Raw genomic sequence first — 16,661 nt, 5'->3', positions numbered from 1 at the left:
ACCAGCAGAGAGAATGAGAAGTAGTTAGGTTTACTGGATTCTTTGGGGTGGCGGGTGAGAGAAAGAGGATAGTCAGGGGTGATTTCAAGGTTTTTTGCCTGAGCAGCTGGAAGAATAGAGTCCACTGAAATGAGGAAGACTGTGGGAAGGGCGGATTTTAGGCCAGGAATTCAGTTTTAGATATTTATCAGGCATCTAGTTGGAGAGAGACATGAGTTCAAGGAGCAATCAGAGCTGGAAATATCAAACTGACAGCTGTCGGTATGTTTATGGAATTTAAAGCTGTAAGTCACGATGATATGGAGAGAGCAGTATAGATAGAAAAGAGATAATTAAGATCAGAACCTAGTACTAACTTAGCTCTTAAAGAGTCAAAATTCTTAATAATTGGTATCCTATACTGCTATCTCTCATATTAGAGTAGGTACTCATTAAAAACCTAAGTCCTAGAGAATGCTCTCAAGAAGCTTATGGTCTACTTGGGAAATCAAAAGATATTTTAAACACAAAGCATTTAAATTACAATACAAGTGACATATGATTACATTTCAGAGTAACTGTAAAATGCTATAACTTTACCTATCCTGCATATGAAAAGATTACTTTGCAAAGCTGTTGTACTCAAAGTTACTGTTTGTTGCAGCAAAAAAAAAAAAAAGATTAAAATTAACAACAGAAAAGACACATAGGACAGGGACTAGGAGAGTTGCTGATCTGAGCTTTCAGTTGTCCTTTCCCAGTGGAATTATGTAGACAGCACCTAGGTCTTCCAGTGATGATGTGTGTCAGTATTCATGGATTATTGTCGATCAGGGAGGCTCATCTTAGCCTTGGTGTCCAGGGTTTTTAGTGGGGCTTGGTCATGTAGCCATAACTGACTGCCCATGTAGGCATAACTGACTGCCCAAATTGCTCACCTTAGTCCCCCACTCCTTCACAGCTAAAACTATGTGGGCCAGGGCTCCTACCACACTGTTAGATGACTGTTAGATCACATTGTTAGCATTGACTATTTGGCAGCCCAAGGCCCACAGTTAAACAGAAACACTTATGAGACAGGGCAAGGCTTTCCTCCAGGGGCCAAGGGCAAGGCTAGTCCTTTAACTCTTTGGTGGATAGGGAGGTGCACTCCATGTGGAGACAGCACGAGCTGGGATCCAGTAGGAATGTGTATACCGTGTTAAGGGAACATTGTGGTGACTCCAATGTGACCTTGTACTTGAGAGTATGAACTCTGGAGTCAGACTGCCGGAATTCATATCCCAGCTATCACTTGCTAGTTATGGGATTTATACTTGCTAGTTATGGGATTTATGTCAGTTCCATAATCTGTATCTTGTAAGGGCAAAGCAAGGGTAATAGCAATACCTACTTTATAGACTTGAGGACTACAGAGTTAATATATAAAGCACTTAGAACATGGCCTGACACATAGTAAATGCTATTGAAATCATTCCTTAATCATTCATTCACTCAGTATTTTCTCTTTTGAGTATGTATTAGGCCCACATCTCATGAGCCTTGACATTTGTTTCCAGATATGTGGTGATATAGCTGGAGGACTTGTGACTCTTTTAACATTAACATGTTAAAAAATAAATCACTGTAAATGTTTCCACCCAAATTACTTCTACTCGAGGCAATATCATCACCAGTTTATTTTTCGGAGACTTAATTTTAAGATCAGCTGTTGCAAAGATCAGGCTTAGTAGAGAATAGCTTTTGGTGAACTGGAAAGTTAACTTTAGCTTTCTTATACATTCAGGTCTGTGTATGATGACCAACCAAATGCACACAAGAAGTTTATGGAAAAGCTGGATGCTTGTATTCGTAATCATGACAAGGAGATTGAAAAGATGTGTAATTTTCATCATCAGGGTTTTGTAGATGCTATTACAGAACTCCTTAAAGTAAGGACTGATGCAGAAAAACTGAAGGTAAGAAATATGTTCTCATTAAATGACTCAAGTAGTAGTACATGTATGCACATCATTGTTAAACATGCTGCTTTCAAGATGTGAATTGGTATATGTATTTGGGAATGCTCTTTATGCCCTATTAACACAGTTGTCATGCTAATGACAGGAGTAATCTCTTTTTTTCTGAAGCAAGTAACGCACTGACTTAACAGGATTTCTTTCCATGCATGCAATGAAAGACCCTATTTGCAGCTTCAGAATTTTTAAAATGACTGTTAGTATACTAGTGATTAAAAAGTTATCCTCTAAAAATGTTTTTAAGACTTACTGTAAATGATCATGTTCTCAAAATTATTTAATAATATTAAAACTTATTAAAAAGTTTAGCAGCAGCATGTAATTTTTTTCAAGAAAGTTGGTTCACATTTTCTGCCATACACTAAAAATGTTATTTATTAAATGAGACCTGGATTTGCTCAGTCAGGATATAAAATATTTAATTATAAGAATTGTCCCATTTATCTTTCTTTACGTTTAGAGCATTTAGCAGACAAAATGACCCTGGTTCACCAAAGGTTATGATTAGAAAACCATTGTATAAAGGATATTCAGATAACAAGAGACTAACTACAGCATCAATGAGGTCACTGAGCATCTTTGTTCAGAAATTAATGAGATTTTTAATAAACCAGAATGTGCTTCCTTACTATGATGACCTAATGAGTCACTTAATATGTGGGAAAATTTGAGGTTGAGCTTTGCCTGCACCTGCAGCATTAAAATGTTGCTGTGGATTGAAATTTCTGTGTTTGATGTTAATCAACCACCCAGTGTTTGCATTCAGCAAAGTATGAATGTTTAATTACCATAAAATGCAATCACCATTTTCTACAGACAATGAATGGCACATAGACCTCATTGAAGTTATCAAAAGGGGACCAGTGGTCAATTGGGTCAGTGATTTGAATTGTTTGACAGACTTAGAGAAGCAAGTAAAGTTCAAAAATCCTGAGTAAATTTGAGAAGTTTGCCACAGAATCTGTTAAAAAGAACTGTCATAAGTAATTGAAGTTAACAAAAGCCCTTTTCAATCAAAAGTTCAAGTTCAAGCTGTAGAGTTAATTTGAATTTGCATTTCTTTGTTCTAAGTTTCTCATGAAGCATGATCTGATTACAAGGGTGAGCAGTTACATCAGGGCAGTTTTATGCATATTTGTCTAACTAAGGTGAAATTATTTTTAAGGTGCAGGTTACTGATACCAACCGAAGGTTTCAAGATGCTGGAAAAGAGGTGAGAAAATGATGCATTTTTTGTGTATTCAATATGTGGATGCTCTTTAACTGTTTAAAAATATGAACATTTTTTCTTTTCTAAGGTGATACTCCATACAGAAGATATTATTCGATGTAGAATTCAGCAGAGAAATATTACAACTGTAGTAGAAAAATTGCAGTTATGCCTTCCAGGTGAGTTAAACTTGTGTATGATACAACGTTCAACTTGATGAAATTATAATTTAATAATAGCATATATTCATTCTTTATTATGGGAATTACAGATCATTTGGTGATTACCTCCCAACAAAGACCATGCTTATCTTTCCTGTTCACTCTCTTCCCTGAATTCTCATGGTTTTCTCATGTCATAAAGCCCTGTTTGATTATGTGTCACTTCAGTTTCCTAGAACAACCTCTGCATTTCCATTTCCTCTCTGCCTCATTTGCCCTTTGTCCCCTGGCCCCACCCCCCTTTTTTCTTTTTCCTCGGAGTACTTTCCCATGGGGAGAGTCTTTTGATTACATTTTCTCACCTTTGCCTAATTTGCCTATTTTTTACCTCTAGTTTCCATTGTTTTTTGTTTGTCACTTAACAGGTTGGTTTTGCTTTGCTCACAATCTCATTTTGCTGATAAGGTAAGAAAACATCAAAAGTGCTAGGTCTTCTCCTTTCTCGCCTTTCCCCCTATATTTTGGAAACACTGAGTTTCTGGTCTCTCTGTTAGGGCTAAATATTACTGGGACGTCAAATAAATTCTGAAGAAACTAACCAGTATTTTCTTTACCTGGATTTAATATATTTTAAGTTGGATGCATTCTGTTCAAACAAAAGGAAACAGGTATATGTCATTTTTTTCTTAATATAGTAAGCTAAATCCATCTCTTTATCCCATTTTTTAACTTTTAAATTTAATTTAATTTTATTTTTATGAAGGAGACTTTAACTTTTTTATTTGATTTGATTTGATTTTTATGAAGGAGCCTAAACCTCCATATTCAGGAGGGAATAGAAGGAGATATTTTGAATGTTTATATAATGTAAATTTAGCTTAGACTACACATTATGTTGTTAAAACTGTCAGCAGATTTTACTGATTTTATTGGCCACAAAAATTATATTATTGCTTTCTGACTTGTGAAAATAGTTTTCTTTTTTTTTTTTTTTAGAATCAATGACATTCTACTCAGTTTAATTACTGATGGACCAAAGGTATTTACACAATAGCTTTGAGTAAAGTTTGCTTATTATATTAAGTTTCAGGGTGAGAAACCCAGTACTTCCTTATAGTTGTGTTTATACCTCTTGGCCACCATCAGTTACTTTGTAATAACCATAAAGAGAGCCTCTAGGTTTGAACACTTTGGCCCTGTCTGATAATAAGCCTAAAAAATTGGGTACTGATGGAATGAGCAAGAGCTGAATTCAGTTTATTCCACTAGTGGGCTATTTGAAATAGAAAAATCAAATGAAGTAGTGACTGCTATTGTCTGTGCTTTCAAGACTGGACGGCCACTCTGAATTCTTACAAATATTGTATTTCTTTCTGATAGGTGCATCCAGAGCTACCTACTTTCCTCTATCCATCTTTCTGATTATCTACTCATACATTTTGTGTGTGTGTCAGGCATTATGGTAGGCATTGAAACTATAAAGTTGGAAATGACATAGTCACAGCTTTTACTTTATTTTTGTTTATTTTTTTGAATCGGAGTCTCATTCTGTTGCCCAGACTGGAGTGCAGTGGTACGTTCACAGCCACTCTGGCATCAGCTCAGGTGATCCTTCCGCCTCAACCTTCCAAGTAGCCAGAACTACAGGCACACGCTACCATGCCTGGCTAATTTTTTTATGTATTATACAGATGAGATCTCACCAAGTTGCCCAGACTGGTCGCAAATCCCTGGGCTCAGGCAATCCTCTCTTCAACCTCCCTTCAAGTGCTGGGATTACAGGCTTGAACCACTGGGCCCGGCTAGTCACAGCTTTTAAAGAGCTCTACAATCTTATGTGGATAAAGACAATAAGTCATCAACTGCAGTCCAATTGCCTAACTCCTCCTTGGATTAGGAAGAATATGAGGGGTATAAAAAGTCAGAGCATAAACAATGCATTTTCTCGGTGTTTTTCTTAATTGTTTTTGAGGAAAACAATATTTTTATATGAAAACAATATGAAAATAAGATGAGGTCGATATGAAATTTACATGAATTGTTGAGATACACAGGAGATTTCAAAGAAACTTTTAGCAGCAGGCTCTGTTCCAGTTTATGTGTTCGCTGTAATGCTTTGGTTGGAAAATGTGAAAAATATTACATTGCAATATAGGGGCTATGATAGAGAGATACATTGGGTCCTTTGAGGCTGCAGAGTTAGGACTAGTTCTCTATGGCCACCATTGTAATTTTTCTGGTTTTCGGACAAGTAAACAATGTCTTTTATAAAAAGGAGGCCCGTAGGAGGAGACTGTAGAAAAATCTGGAAAAAAATGTCTATTTCTGTGGTCTAGGGAAATATGAGTTTGTTTGATGAACCAATTCTACTAATGTTAAATGGTAATCTACAGAGTTTAAAATCTGCTTGGTGATAGTGTATTATCTTGCTGAAGCATATGACAATTTTATTGAATAATTGCATCTCTGGGCCTTCTATAGGAAGGATGTTTATTTCTGGCTGTATTATAATTCACTCTCTGCTATAAGTTTTTGAAGTTTTTCTTTCTTTGTGGATTTGGTGTAAATTTTTGTTTACATAAGTTATAGCACAGTTTTGTTGTTTTATTTGGTATGTTGAGTCAAAATTAATGAATCTCATTGTCATTCGGCTTTGTCTCTCATGTAACTAAGTCCAAAGTTCCAAGTCTACTTCAGGGAAGAAATATTAGTAATTTCTGAATAGAGTAATTGTTAGTGGGTTAATGTCTCAGTTATAATTGTCAGCACATGCAAGTGTTCTACATTCAATATAATATATTAATATATATTCAATATATGGAAATTAAAATGTTTTCATTTAATTGAAGAATAAACATTTTATTGGAAAACTATTCACCTAACTCAAAGTACACAAGACTAATGAATTTGTAAAATATTCATCCCCTGCTTTATTTTCATTTCTAAAAATATTTTTTCATTTAAAAGCTAAAATGTTATGTTTTTTAATGCAGTGCTGGAAATGTACAGTAAACTAAAAGAACAGATGAGTGCAAAAAGGTGAGTTGGTTTCTTTCCTGTTATTTTAAATGAGAGGTCTTTTTTCTATTGTTAAAAGCACAGATAAATTTATTGTAAATTATAGTGATTAGTGAATTTTGCATTCTTCCTTTTCCTAACCTCATCAGGATCATCCAGTAAAGCAAATCTTAGTGATTTATTAATTAATCTTTGCCCTTTGTAAATAATATCAAGGATTGATAATATTGATCAAGGACAAATAGACACCTGAACAGAAATGAAAAAATGTTGATTAACTTACCAACATATTAATATTGCATACAGTCAAGGGCTCAGTGCTTATTGTGGAGGGAAAACAAAGTGTAGGCAGTTATATTTTGACAATCTGGGCTAGCATAGTTCACATTCTGTTTTATAATGCAAATGAGTACATGACAAAGGAAAAATAAGGTAATTTGAAATTGTTTATTGATTGCCATAGGAGCATTAGATATAATGGTGTTTAAAATGTTTTAAAGATGAATAATTTTAAAGTATCATGGAAAACCAGAATAAATGAGACACATTTGGAATAGAGAAAGAATGATTTCTTCTTGGCTTATTAATAACAACTTCATTATTAGAACACATTATATGCAATCTATAGTAAAAGAAGTGTGTATATATTGCTTCTTAGTGCCACACATGGAATTTCGTTAGGACTTATCAGTTAGTATGATTTATTCGTTATTAATTTTTTCCTTATTGATAAACAAACCCAAAGCTATTCTGAAAGTCTTATTTCCTTTCATGTATATATTATTAATGTAGCCTCTTTTAAAAATCAGTGTTATACATTCTCCTATTTTTGTATTTTATTTTTTTGAGTCAGAGTCTCACTCTGTTGTCCAGGCTGGAGTACAGTGACACACTCACGGCCACCCCAGCGTCGATCTGATGGGCTCAGGTGATCCTTCCACTTCAGTCTTCCAAGTAGCTGGAACTACAGGAATGCGCTATCACGCCTGACTCATTTTTGGATTAATTGTGGAGACGAGGTCTTGCCAAGTTGCCCAGTCTGGTCTCGAACTCCTGGACTCAGGCGTTCCCCATGCCTCGGTCTCCCAAAGTGCTGGGATCACAGGCTTGAGCCACCGCACCTGGCCCGTTCTCCTGTTTTAAAGATTCAAATAATAGTTCTCTGTGTTGACGCAAAAAACACAGTTACAGGCATCATCTTCCCTACTTCCCATTCACAATGCCTTCTGCAAAGGGGCAAAAACTTTTTTCTCTCTTAACTGATTATTTTGGCATTTACATTTATGTCTTTAAGTAACTAACTTTTATTATTGCCATACCTATTTCCCAAAGGGGGGCATTATCTGTTTTTCAGTAACATAATTTAATATTTGTATTCTAATTTTCCCTGTTATGTCCCAATGTCTAAGGCCTCTTGTCCTCCCTGAGAATTTTGACTGGCCCACGTTCTGTTGCCCCTTTCAATCTAGAGCAGTCCTGCTTTTCTTTATGAAAGAGCCCAGATCAGATCCCTCGTAGACCAGGGGATTTGGATTTGTCTAATTGTTTCCTCATGTGTGCATTCAAGTTGAAAGGTTTTGGCAAGAATATGACATATATCATTTTATTGTGTCCCCACATCATATGACATCAGAAGCCTTGTACTGTCAGGTTGCCTCTAAGTTATGCTACCTTTGTTCATTTGGTTAGGGAAATGACCACCAGGTAGATATCTCTTGAAAAATATGTTTTCCTCTTTGTAATTAGGAAGTAACCTATGCAGCCGGGCTCGGTGGCTCAGCCTGTAATCCTGCGCTTTGGGAGGCTGAGGTGAGTGGATTGCCTGATCCTGCGGGTTTGAGACCTGCCTGGGCAACTTGGCAAGACCTCATCTCTACAATAAATAAAAATTCAGCCAGGCGTGGTAGCTCGCGCCTGTAGTTCCGGTTACTTGGAAGGCTGAGGCGGAAGGATCGCCGGAGCCCAGCAGGTCGAGGCTGTGGTGGCCGGGAGCGGCCACTGCACTCCAGTCTGGGTGACAGAGTGAGACTCCAACTCAAAAAAAAAAAAAAAAGAAGTAACCTGTAGAATGATATATTGAGTCCTGTTTTCCTCACCCAATGGTTTTAGAATTATTGCTTTAATCATTTGTTATATTGGCTTTACACAATGGTGATTTTTAAAAATTCTTTTATGTTATTTCTTTAACATTTATTAACTAGCTTTTTTATATAAAGAAGAACTTTTCCTTTTTATTCCCCTTTTCTTTTTATTTCTTCTTTTTTTTTCCTTATTATTGCTATGGACTCATGGAGTTTTAAAATAAGTATGTCAGGCTGAGGTGGGAGAATCGCTTGAGGCCAGGAGTTTGGGACCAGCCTGGGCAGTATAGCAAGACCCTGTCTTTACAAAAAATAAAAATAAAAATAATTAGCTGTGTATGGCAGTGTGCACCTGTAGTCCTAGTTACTCGGGAGGCTAAAGCAGGAGATTTGCTTGAGCCCAGGAGTTGAGGCTGCAGTGAGCTATGATTGTGCCACTGCACTCCAGCCCATGCAAGAGAGCAAGACCCTGTTTCAATTTTTTAAAAAGTAATTAAGCAAAATAAAACAAAATAATGGACCATAATTTATTGTTGTCATCATTTGTTTTGATGCACAAACTGTTTCAAATTTGGTTAGGGAAACTACTCAAGCCAGTTCCTGTGTCCTTATTTGTCTTTGAGTGCTTTTTTTGCTTATTATACAATAAGATGTTCCAGGTTCTCATTGTCCTTTTTTTTTTCCCCTCAGCCCTAGAAATAGCCATTCTCCGAGATACTCTGGCTCATTTTAGTGAGTAATGGTATTTAGTAGCTAAGATGTGGCTCATTTGACACACACACACACACACACACACACACACACACACACACACACAAAACCTCTCTCTCTCTCTCTCTCTCTCTCTCTCTCTGTCCCCTCTGTCTCTCATGCTGTCTTCCAGAATTGCCATTGAGAAGTTTGAAGTCATTCTGATTTCTCATCCTTAGTGTGACCTGCCTTTTCTCTCTTTTAGATCCTTCCCTTTGTCCTCTGTGGTCTGTAATTTCCTGATGATGTGCTTTGGTGTGCGGCTATTCCTTATTTTAGTTCTTTTTTCACTCTCACTTGCAGATGTAGTGAGATTCCTGCCTATTTCTGAACCTTTTGGGTATTCTACTTCTATTGGCTCTGGATTCATTTTTCTCGGGTCTGCTGAGTTCTTTACCACCTGTCTGTTGACTTTCTAGCTTCTAAAGTTGTTTATTTTGTTGTTGTTCCTTGTTATTGTTTCTTTTCTCTCCATCTTTTTTGGGTTTGTGCTTTAAAAAAATCCCTCTACTGTTTTATTTTATTGGTGAATAAGAAGTGAAGGTGAAAGTATGCATTCAGTCTACTGTCTCCCTAGAAATATAGGACCCTACTTCCCTTTCCCTGGATTTGTGGTGCCCTGCCACATTGTTTTAAGAGTAAGTGTTCATAAGGGGTGATGAGACAGTGGACATGGGCAGGTGTTATTCCTGCTGGTCAACCAGAGGTTGCCAGTTAGTCGCCCGCAGAATCAAACTGGCCACTGGTGTATTTGGTTGGACTTGCAGAGTGTTTTAAAATGTTTTCATTAGTCATTGCCACTTGTTTTGTTTTTTCAAAAACTAGGTTTATATTTAGAGGACTCTGAATTTCAAAACTTGAGATTGAGTTTTATTTCTCTGATTCCTGTTAAATCTTTTACATTTGGTTGTTTCTCTATTAGCATGTCTGGCATAGGCTTAACATTTTTGTATATTTTGGATACTGGCCCCTTTTCTGTTAAATGTGTTGTAAAATATTTTCTTTATTTTTAGTGAAGTTTTTATTAAATTTTTCTCTTTTTTTTTTTTTTTTGCTGGGTAGTTTTTTAGGATGACTCTTTATTTTAGTGTAATATAAACAAAAATGCCCAAGTTACAAGGCTACAACCCCATGAATTTTTAAAAAGCAAACACACCTGTGTAACCACTAAGCTCAAGATGTTGAAAGTTATTACCACTCCAAAAGCTCTCATACTCACTCACAGTCATTACCACCCAAAACAAGATACAGAATACTTCTATTACCCTCACAAAGTTCCATCATGCCTCTTTTCAAACCGTTTCTCCTCCCTGCTCTAGAAATAACCAGTTTCTGATTTCTGTCCCCATAGGTTAGTTTTGTATGTTTTTAGAATTGATATAAATGGAACCATCTTCACTCTATATGATGTTTTTGACATTCTTCTGTTGTTACATAGTTTCTTTTCATCACTGAGTAGTATTTAGTTCTAAGAATTTATCTGTTCCCCAGTTGGTGAGTATTTAGGTTGTTTCTTTGGGAGTAGTATGTAATAAGACCGCCAAAAAATCAGGGTGCACATCTTTTTGTAGGCATGTGTTTATATTTACCTTTAATAGCTATATAGGAGTGGAATTGCTGGGTTTATAACATAGATATTTGCTGCACTTTCTAAGAAATCATTAAGTAGTTTTCTATTTAAAATATAGTTTGAAAAATATGCTTTGAAAATATAGTTTTTAAAATAGTTGATTATTTTAGTTGTACCACTTATGTTCCTGTTAGAAATATATGAGAATTTCATTTGACATATAGTATTTAATCAGTCTGTTCTAGTTGAGGCATTTTGGTAAATGTGAAATAGTTCCTTACTGTTGCTCAATTTGCATTTTCCCACTGCCTTTTCACTTGTTATTTGGCCATTTTTGCGTTTTCTTTTGTGAAGTGTCTATTCAAGTCTTTTGCTTATATTTTTTATATTTTTTTAATTAATAGATTTTATTTTTTAGAGCAGTTTTAGCTTTACAGAAATACTGAGCAGAAAATCCAGAGATTCCATATACGTTCCTCTCCCTCCTCCACACATATTTCTGTTATTATAAATTTTGCATTAGTGTGGTACATTTGTTACAACTGATGAACCAACATTGACACATAATTATTAATCAGAGTTCATAGTTTACAGGAGAGTTCACTCTGTGTTTTTTAATTCTGAGGATTTTGATAAGTAAATAATGTCATGCATTTATTACAGTATCATCTAGAATAGGTTTCACTGCCTAAAGAAGTTTCTGTGCTCCATCTCTTTCCCCATTTCTCTCCCCACAAACTTCTGCCAGTTACTGGACTTTGCACTGTTTATATAGTTTTATCTTATCTAGAATGTCAGAAAGCTGAAATTATACGCATATGTATGTTCAGACTGGCTTCTTTCATTTAGCAATATGCATTTAAGGTTCCTCCATGTCTTTTTATCTCACTGAGTAATATTGCACTGTATGGCTGAACCATGGTTTATCCATTCACCTATAAAAAGACATCTTGGTTGGTTCCAAGTTATGGCATTTATGAATAAAGCAGCTGTAAACATTTGTGTGCAGGTTTTGTAGACATACATTTTCAGTTAATTTGGGTAAATACCTGGAGATTTGATTGTTGGAGCATATGGTAAGACTAAGTTTTGGCTGGCCATGGTGGCTCAGCCTGTCATCCCAGCACTTTGGAAGGCCGAGGTGAATGGATTGCCTGAGCCTACGGGTTCGAGACCAGCCCAGGCAACTTGGCGAGACCTCATCTCTGCAATAAATAAAAATTTAGCTGGGCATGATAGCGTACGCCTGTAATTCCAGCTATTTGGAAGACTGAAGCAGAAGGATTGCTGGAGCCCTGCAGGTCAACACTGGGGTGGCTGTGAGTGTGCCACTGCTCTCTAGCTTGGGCAGCGGAGTGAGACTCCAACTCTCAACAAAACAAATAAAAGACCAAGTTCAGCTTTGTAAGAAACTACCAAACTGTCTTCCAAATTGCTTGTACTGTTTTGCACCCTCACTGGAATGAATGAGATTCTTTTGCTGCATATTCTCTCCAGAATTTAGCTTGTCAGTGTTTTGGACTTTGCCACTCTAATATGTCTAAGGGTACCTCATTGTTGTTTTATAATTCACTAATGTCAAATAATATTGAGCATCTTATTTGGCGAAGTGTCTGTTTAGGTCTTTTGCCAACTTTTAATTTTGGTGGTTTGTTTTCTTAATGTTGAATTTTAAGTGTTCTTTGTATAGTTTAGGTACAAGTCTTTTATCAAATGTGTTTCGATATTTCCTCCCAGTCTGTGGTTTGTTTTCATTTTCTTAACAGTGTCTTTACAGAGTAGAAAGTTTTAATTTTAATTAAGTTCAGCTTACCTTTTTTTCCCTTTAGATTGTTCTCTGGGGTTGTTTCCAAAAACTTACTGCCAAACCTAGGGTCACACAATTAAAACTTGTGTTGTTCTAGCAACATTTAGAGAAGGCTGTCCTTTTTCCATTGAGTTTTCTTTGCTTTTTTGTCAAAGATCAGCTGAGTATATTTGTGTAGCTGTCTGTTCTGTTCCGTTGACCCATTTGTCAATCCTTTTGCCTTCACCATATTGTCTTTAATACTGTAACTTTATACAACTTTAAGTCTTAAATTTTGTTAGTGTTGGTTCTTTGAATTTGTTCTTCAGTATTGTGTGGTTATTTGGGGTCTTTTGCCTTTCCATATAAACTTTAGAATCAGATTGTTAATATCCACAAAGTAAGTTGCTTGGATTTTTATTGGGATTGTGTCAAATCTACAAATCAAGTAGGGAAGAACTGATATCTTAACAATATTGAGTCTTCCTATTCATGAACATGGAATATCTTTCTATTTATATAGATTTTCCTTAATTACTTTCAATAGAGTTTTGTAACTTGTCTCATATAGATCTTATATATAAGATTGCTAGATTTATAACTAAGTGTGCTATTGTTTTGGTGCTAATGCAGATAGTGTTGTGTTTTTTTTTTTGAGTTGGAGTCTCACTCTGTCAACCAGACTGGAGTGCAGTGGCCGCTCCCGGCCACTGCAGCCTCGACCTGCTTGGCTCTGGCGATCCTTCCGCCTCAGCCTTCCAAGTAGCAGGAACTACAGGTGCGCGCTACCACGCCTGGCTAATTTTTTTGATTTATTGTAGAGATGAGGTCTCGCCAAGTTGCCCAGGCGGGTCTCGAACCCGTGGGCTCAGGCAATCCACTCACCTCAGCCTCCCAAAGCGTGGGATTACAGGCTGAGCCACCGAGCCCTGCTTAGTGTTGTGTTTTTAATTTCAAATTCCAGTTCTTTTTTTTTTTTTTGCTAGTTTATATAGGAAAGCATTTGACTTTGTATATTAACCTTGTATCCTGCAACCATGCTATAATTAGATATTAGCTTCAGAAATTTTTTTGTCGATCGGTTTGGCATTTTTTACATAGATAACGTTTTGTGTCTTTTACGGTGCCTTTTGTTTTTCTTCCCAATCTGAATATCTATTTTCTTGTTTTGTTGCATTAGCTACAACTTCCAGTATACTGTTGAATAGTAATGGTGAGAGGGAGCATCCTTGCCTTGTTCTCAGTCTCATGGGGGAGGGCATCTTGTTTCTCATTATTAAGTATGATATCAGCTTTGTATGATTTCTGTTTTTTTAAAAAAACATTCTATTTTAAAGATGTGTGGGTACAACTCACGATTAGGTATACAAGTGGCCATCATACAGGTACAGTTTAGGTCTCCCTTTGGTCTCCACTTTGTCTGGTTTGAGATCAGGTACCCTTATTGATGTTGTGTCCTCCTTTCCCCCATCCCAGCAGTATACTGCTACTGCCAATCCCTTTCTGATTTCAGTTTTTTAGAGTTTGTTATGACATGTTTTGAGGACCAGAATGTGGTCTACCTTAATGTTCCTTCTGAGCTTGAGAAGAATGTGTATTCTATAGTTGTTGGATGAAGTGTTCTGTAAATGTCAATTAGATCCAGTTTATTGATGGTACTGTTCAGTTTAATGATGTCCTTATTAAATTTCTGCCTTCTGGATCTGTCAGTTACTGTTAGTGGAATGCTGGGGTCTTCAACTATAGTGGTGGATTGGCCTGTTTCTCTTTGCAGTTCTTTCCATTTGCATCACCTGTTTTGATGCTCTGTATTAGTCATATTCACATTAAGGATTGTTATGTCTTCTTGTAGAATTGACCGTTTTATTATTATGTAATGCTCCTGTTACTCCCTGACAGTGTTCCTTGCTCTGAAAACTGCTTTATCTGAGATTAGTCTAGCTGCTCTAGTTTTCTTTGATTAGTATGAGCATGGCCTATCTTTCTCCATTCCTTTACTTTTAATTTTTCTGTCTTTATTTTTATATTTATTTATTTATTTTTTTTTTTGAGTTGGAGTCTCACTCTGTCGCCCAGACTGGAGTGCAGTGACCGCTCTCGGCCACCGCAGCCTCGACCTGCTGGGCTCCGGCGTTCCTTCCGCCTCAGCCTTCCTAGTAGCAGGAATTACAGGTGCACGCTACCACGCCCAGCTGATTTTTTGATTTATTGTAGAGATGAGGTCTCGCTGCCCAGGTGGGTCTCGAATCTGCAGGCTCAGGCAATCCACTCACCTCAGCCTCCCAAAGGCACGGGATTACAGGCTGAGCCATGTCTTTATTTTTGAAGGGATTTCTTTTGGACAACATATAGTTGAGCCTTATTTTTTTTCCAGTTTCATAGAAAATTTTCATGCTTCTTTATGTTTCTTTAATTTTTTTGTAAGCATGACATTGTATTTTTAAAAAGAATGGTAGAGACTGAGATAACCACTTCTATGGTACTTCTGTGGTGAGGTGGAAATGCCCAATGGAAGGCAAGTGAATTCAGAACAGTGGGCCAGAGAACCATTAGAGCACTCACATGTTCTCCATTTAGTGATGACACACATTTTCTGAAGTGTCCGCTATTTCTGAAAATGGACATCTTGTCAGAGGTTTAACTTAGAGGGATATTTACTGTAATGTTATTCAAAAATCAGAGACTTAAAATTCCAACTGTAAGGGCATCATTATATTGTAATAACAAATTTACAAATAGAGTAATAGTTTGTTTTTAAATAATTTAATTTACAAGGTAGATTCCATTATGTATTGTTAAATAGAATATGAGCAAACACAGCTGGAAATGTAGATATATGACTGGATGGAAATATGACCAAATGTTGGTGAGACAATTACTATATGATAGCATCAGACCATAGGTGATTTTTTTTTCCTTATAATTTTTACCTTTTTCCCGTGGTTATGGATTACTGTTATAATTTTGCTGGAACAGCATGATGCTCATGTCTATAATCCCAGCACATTGAGAGGCTGAAGCAAGAGGATTGCCTGAGCCCAGGAGTTCGCGACCAGCCTAGGCAATATAGCTAGGACTTGTCTCTACAAATAAATAAATAAACTAGCAGAGGGTGGTAGTGTACGCCTGTAGTCCCAGCTACTTTGGCAACTGAGGCAGAAGGATCGCCTGAGCCCAGGAGCTTGAGGCTGCAGTGAGCCGTGATGGTGCCACTGCACTCCAGCCTTGGTGACAGAGTGAGATCCCAACTCAGAACAAAAACAAAGATGGAAAAGCAGCATCACGTGTACCTAAAGGGAAATAATCTGTTATGATGCAGTTTTTGCTTGCTTTTATTAGAAACATAAACTTTAGGAGATTTGTGACTAAATTTTAGAAAGAATCCAGGGTATGGTCTCGAACTTCTGCTTTCTGTCTAAAATTATAAACTGTCTGTGTATCTGAACCTGGATTTTTCCACAGAGCTGAGCCAGAGGTAGAATCTTATGTGTCACTACTTTTTTAGGGTACATAGTCCTAGGGAAGTTCCCTCAATCCTAGTTTGAAGAAAAGGGAATGCGGCAGGGAACTTGGGAGAACAAATATGATGGTGAGTTACTGAGTTAATCACTGCTTGTACTGATAAGCTTTGGGAGGGTTGCATGTTATTGTAAATTCCAACCAGGAAGAGGAAAGGAGAATTTATCTCTTTGGTTAAGAGCTCATCCCTTTGGCATTAACTCGCCACATTTCTGAGTTGTGCTAATGTGGGTGCTTAGGTGAGTCTTGTGATGTCTCATGCCTCTCCTGGTGTCTCATGGGAGCATCAGGGTGGAAGGTGAGAGATGAGCAGCATGGACAGAGGAGCACTTGTGCCGTGGAGTCTGTTGATTGTGTCTGTGGTATGTTGTGAAAACTACTCGTAATGCTTTCATTTAGCATGCATCACTTATGATTTCAAATACATTATAGACATTGCCATGAATTTTCAGAAACTGTACCTATTGTAGAGAGAATACTTTCGGGGCATACCTAGTTAGAATCACATCAGGAGCCGGGCTCGGTGGCTCAGCCTGTAATTCCGCGCCTTTGGGAGGCTGAGGTGAGTG

General features: G+C 37.0%; 1 protein-coding gene across 2 annotated transcripts in view; it reads left to right on the top strand.

The window, feature by feature from the left end:
• The first annotated feature begins 1,753 nt into the window (after window positions 1-1,753).
• Window positions 1,754-16,661, top strand: part of EXOC6 (exocyst complex component 6) — a 181,550-nt gene continuing 166,642 nt past the window's right edge. The window contains exons 1-4 of one of the 2 annotated variants that reach the window (XM_008070359.1): window positions 1,754-1,937; window positions 3,163-3,210; window positions 3,296-3,386; window positions 6,362-6,407. In XM_008070359.1, coding sequence (XP_008068550.1) covers window positions 1,806-1,937; window positions 3,163-3,210; window positions 3,296-3,386; window positions 6,362-6,407 — 317 coding nt within the window. In that variant the 5' untranslated portion in view covers window positions 1,754-1,805. Of the gene's footprint in view, window positions 1,938-3,162; window positions 3,211-3,295; window positions 3,387-6,360; window positions 6,408-16,078; window positions 16,163-16,661 lie in introns of those variants that run through there. The other variant, XM_021718726.1, reaches the window with a different exon arrangement.

Source organism: Carlito syrichta, unplaced genomic scaffold (assembly GCF_000164805.1).
Source record: "Carlito syrichta isolate Samal-C Ts95f unplaced genomic scaffold, Tarsius_syrichta-2.0.1 Scaffold313373, whole genome shotgun sequence".
In the NCBI taxonomy this organism is placed as follows: domain Eukaryota; kingdom Metazoa; phylum Chordata; class Mammalia; order Primates; family Tarsiidae; genus Carlito; species Carlito syrichta.
The sequence above is the reverse complement of the archived record's forward strand: the minus strand, read 5'-3'. Positions and strand labels throughout refer to the sequence as shown.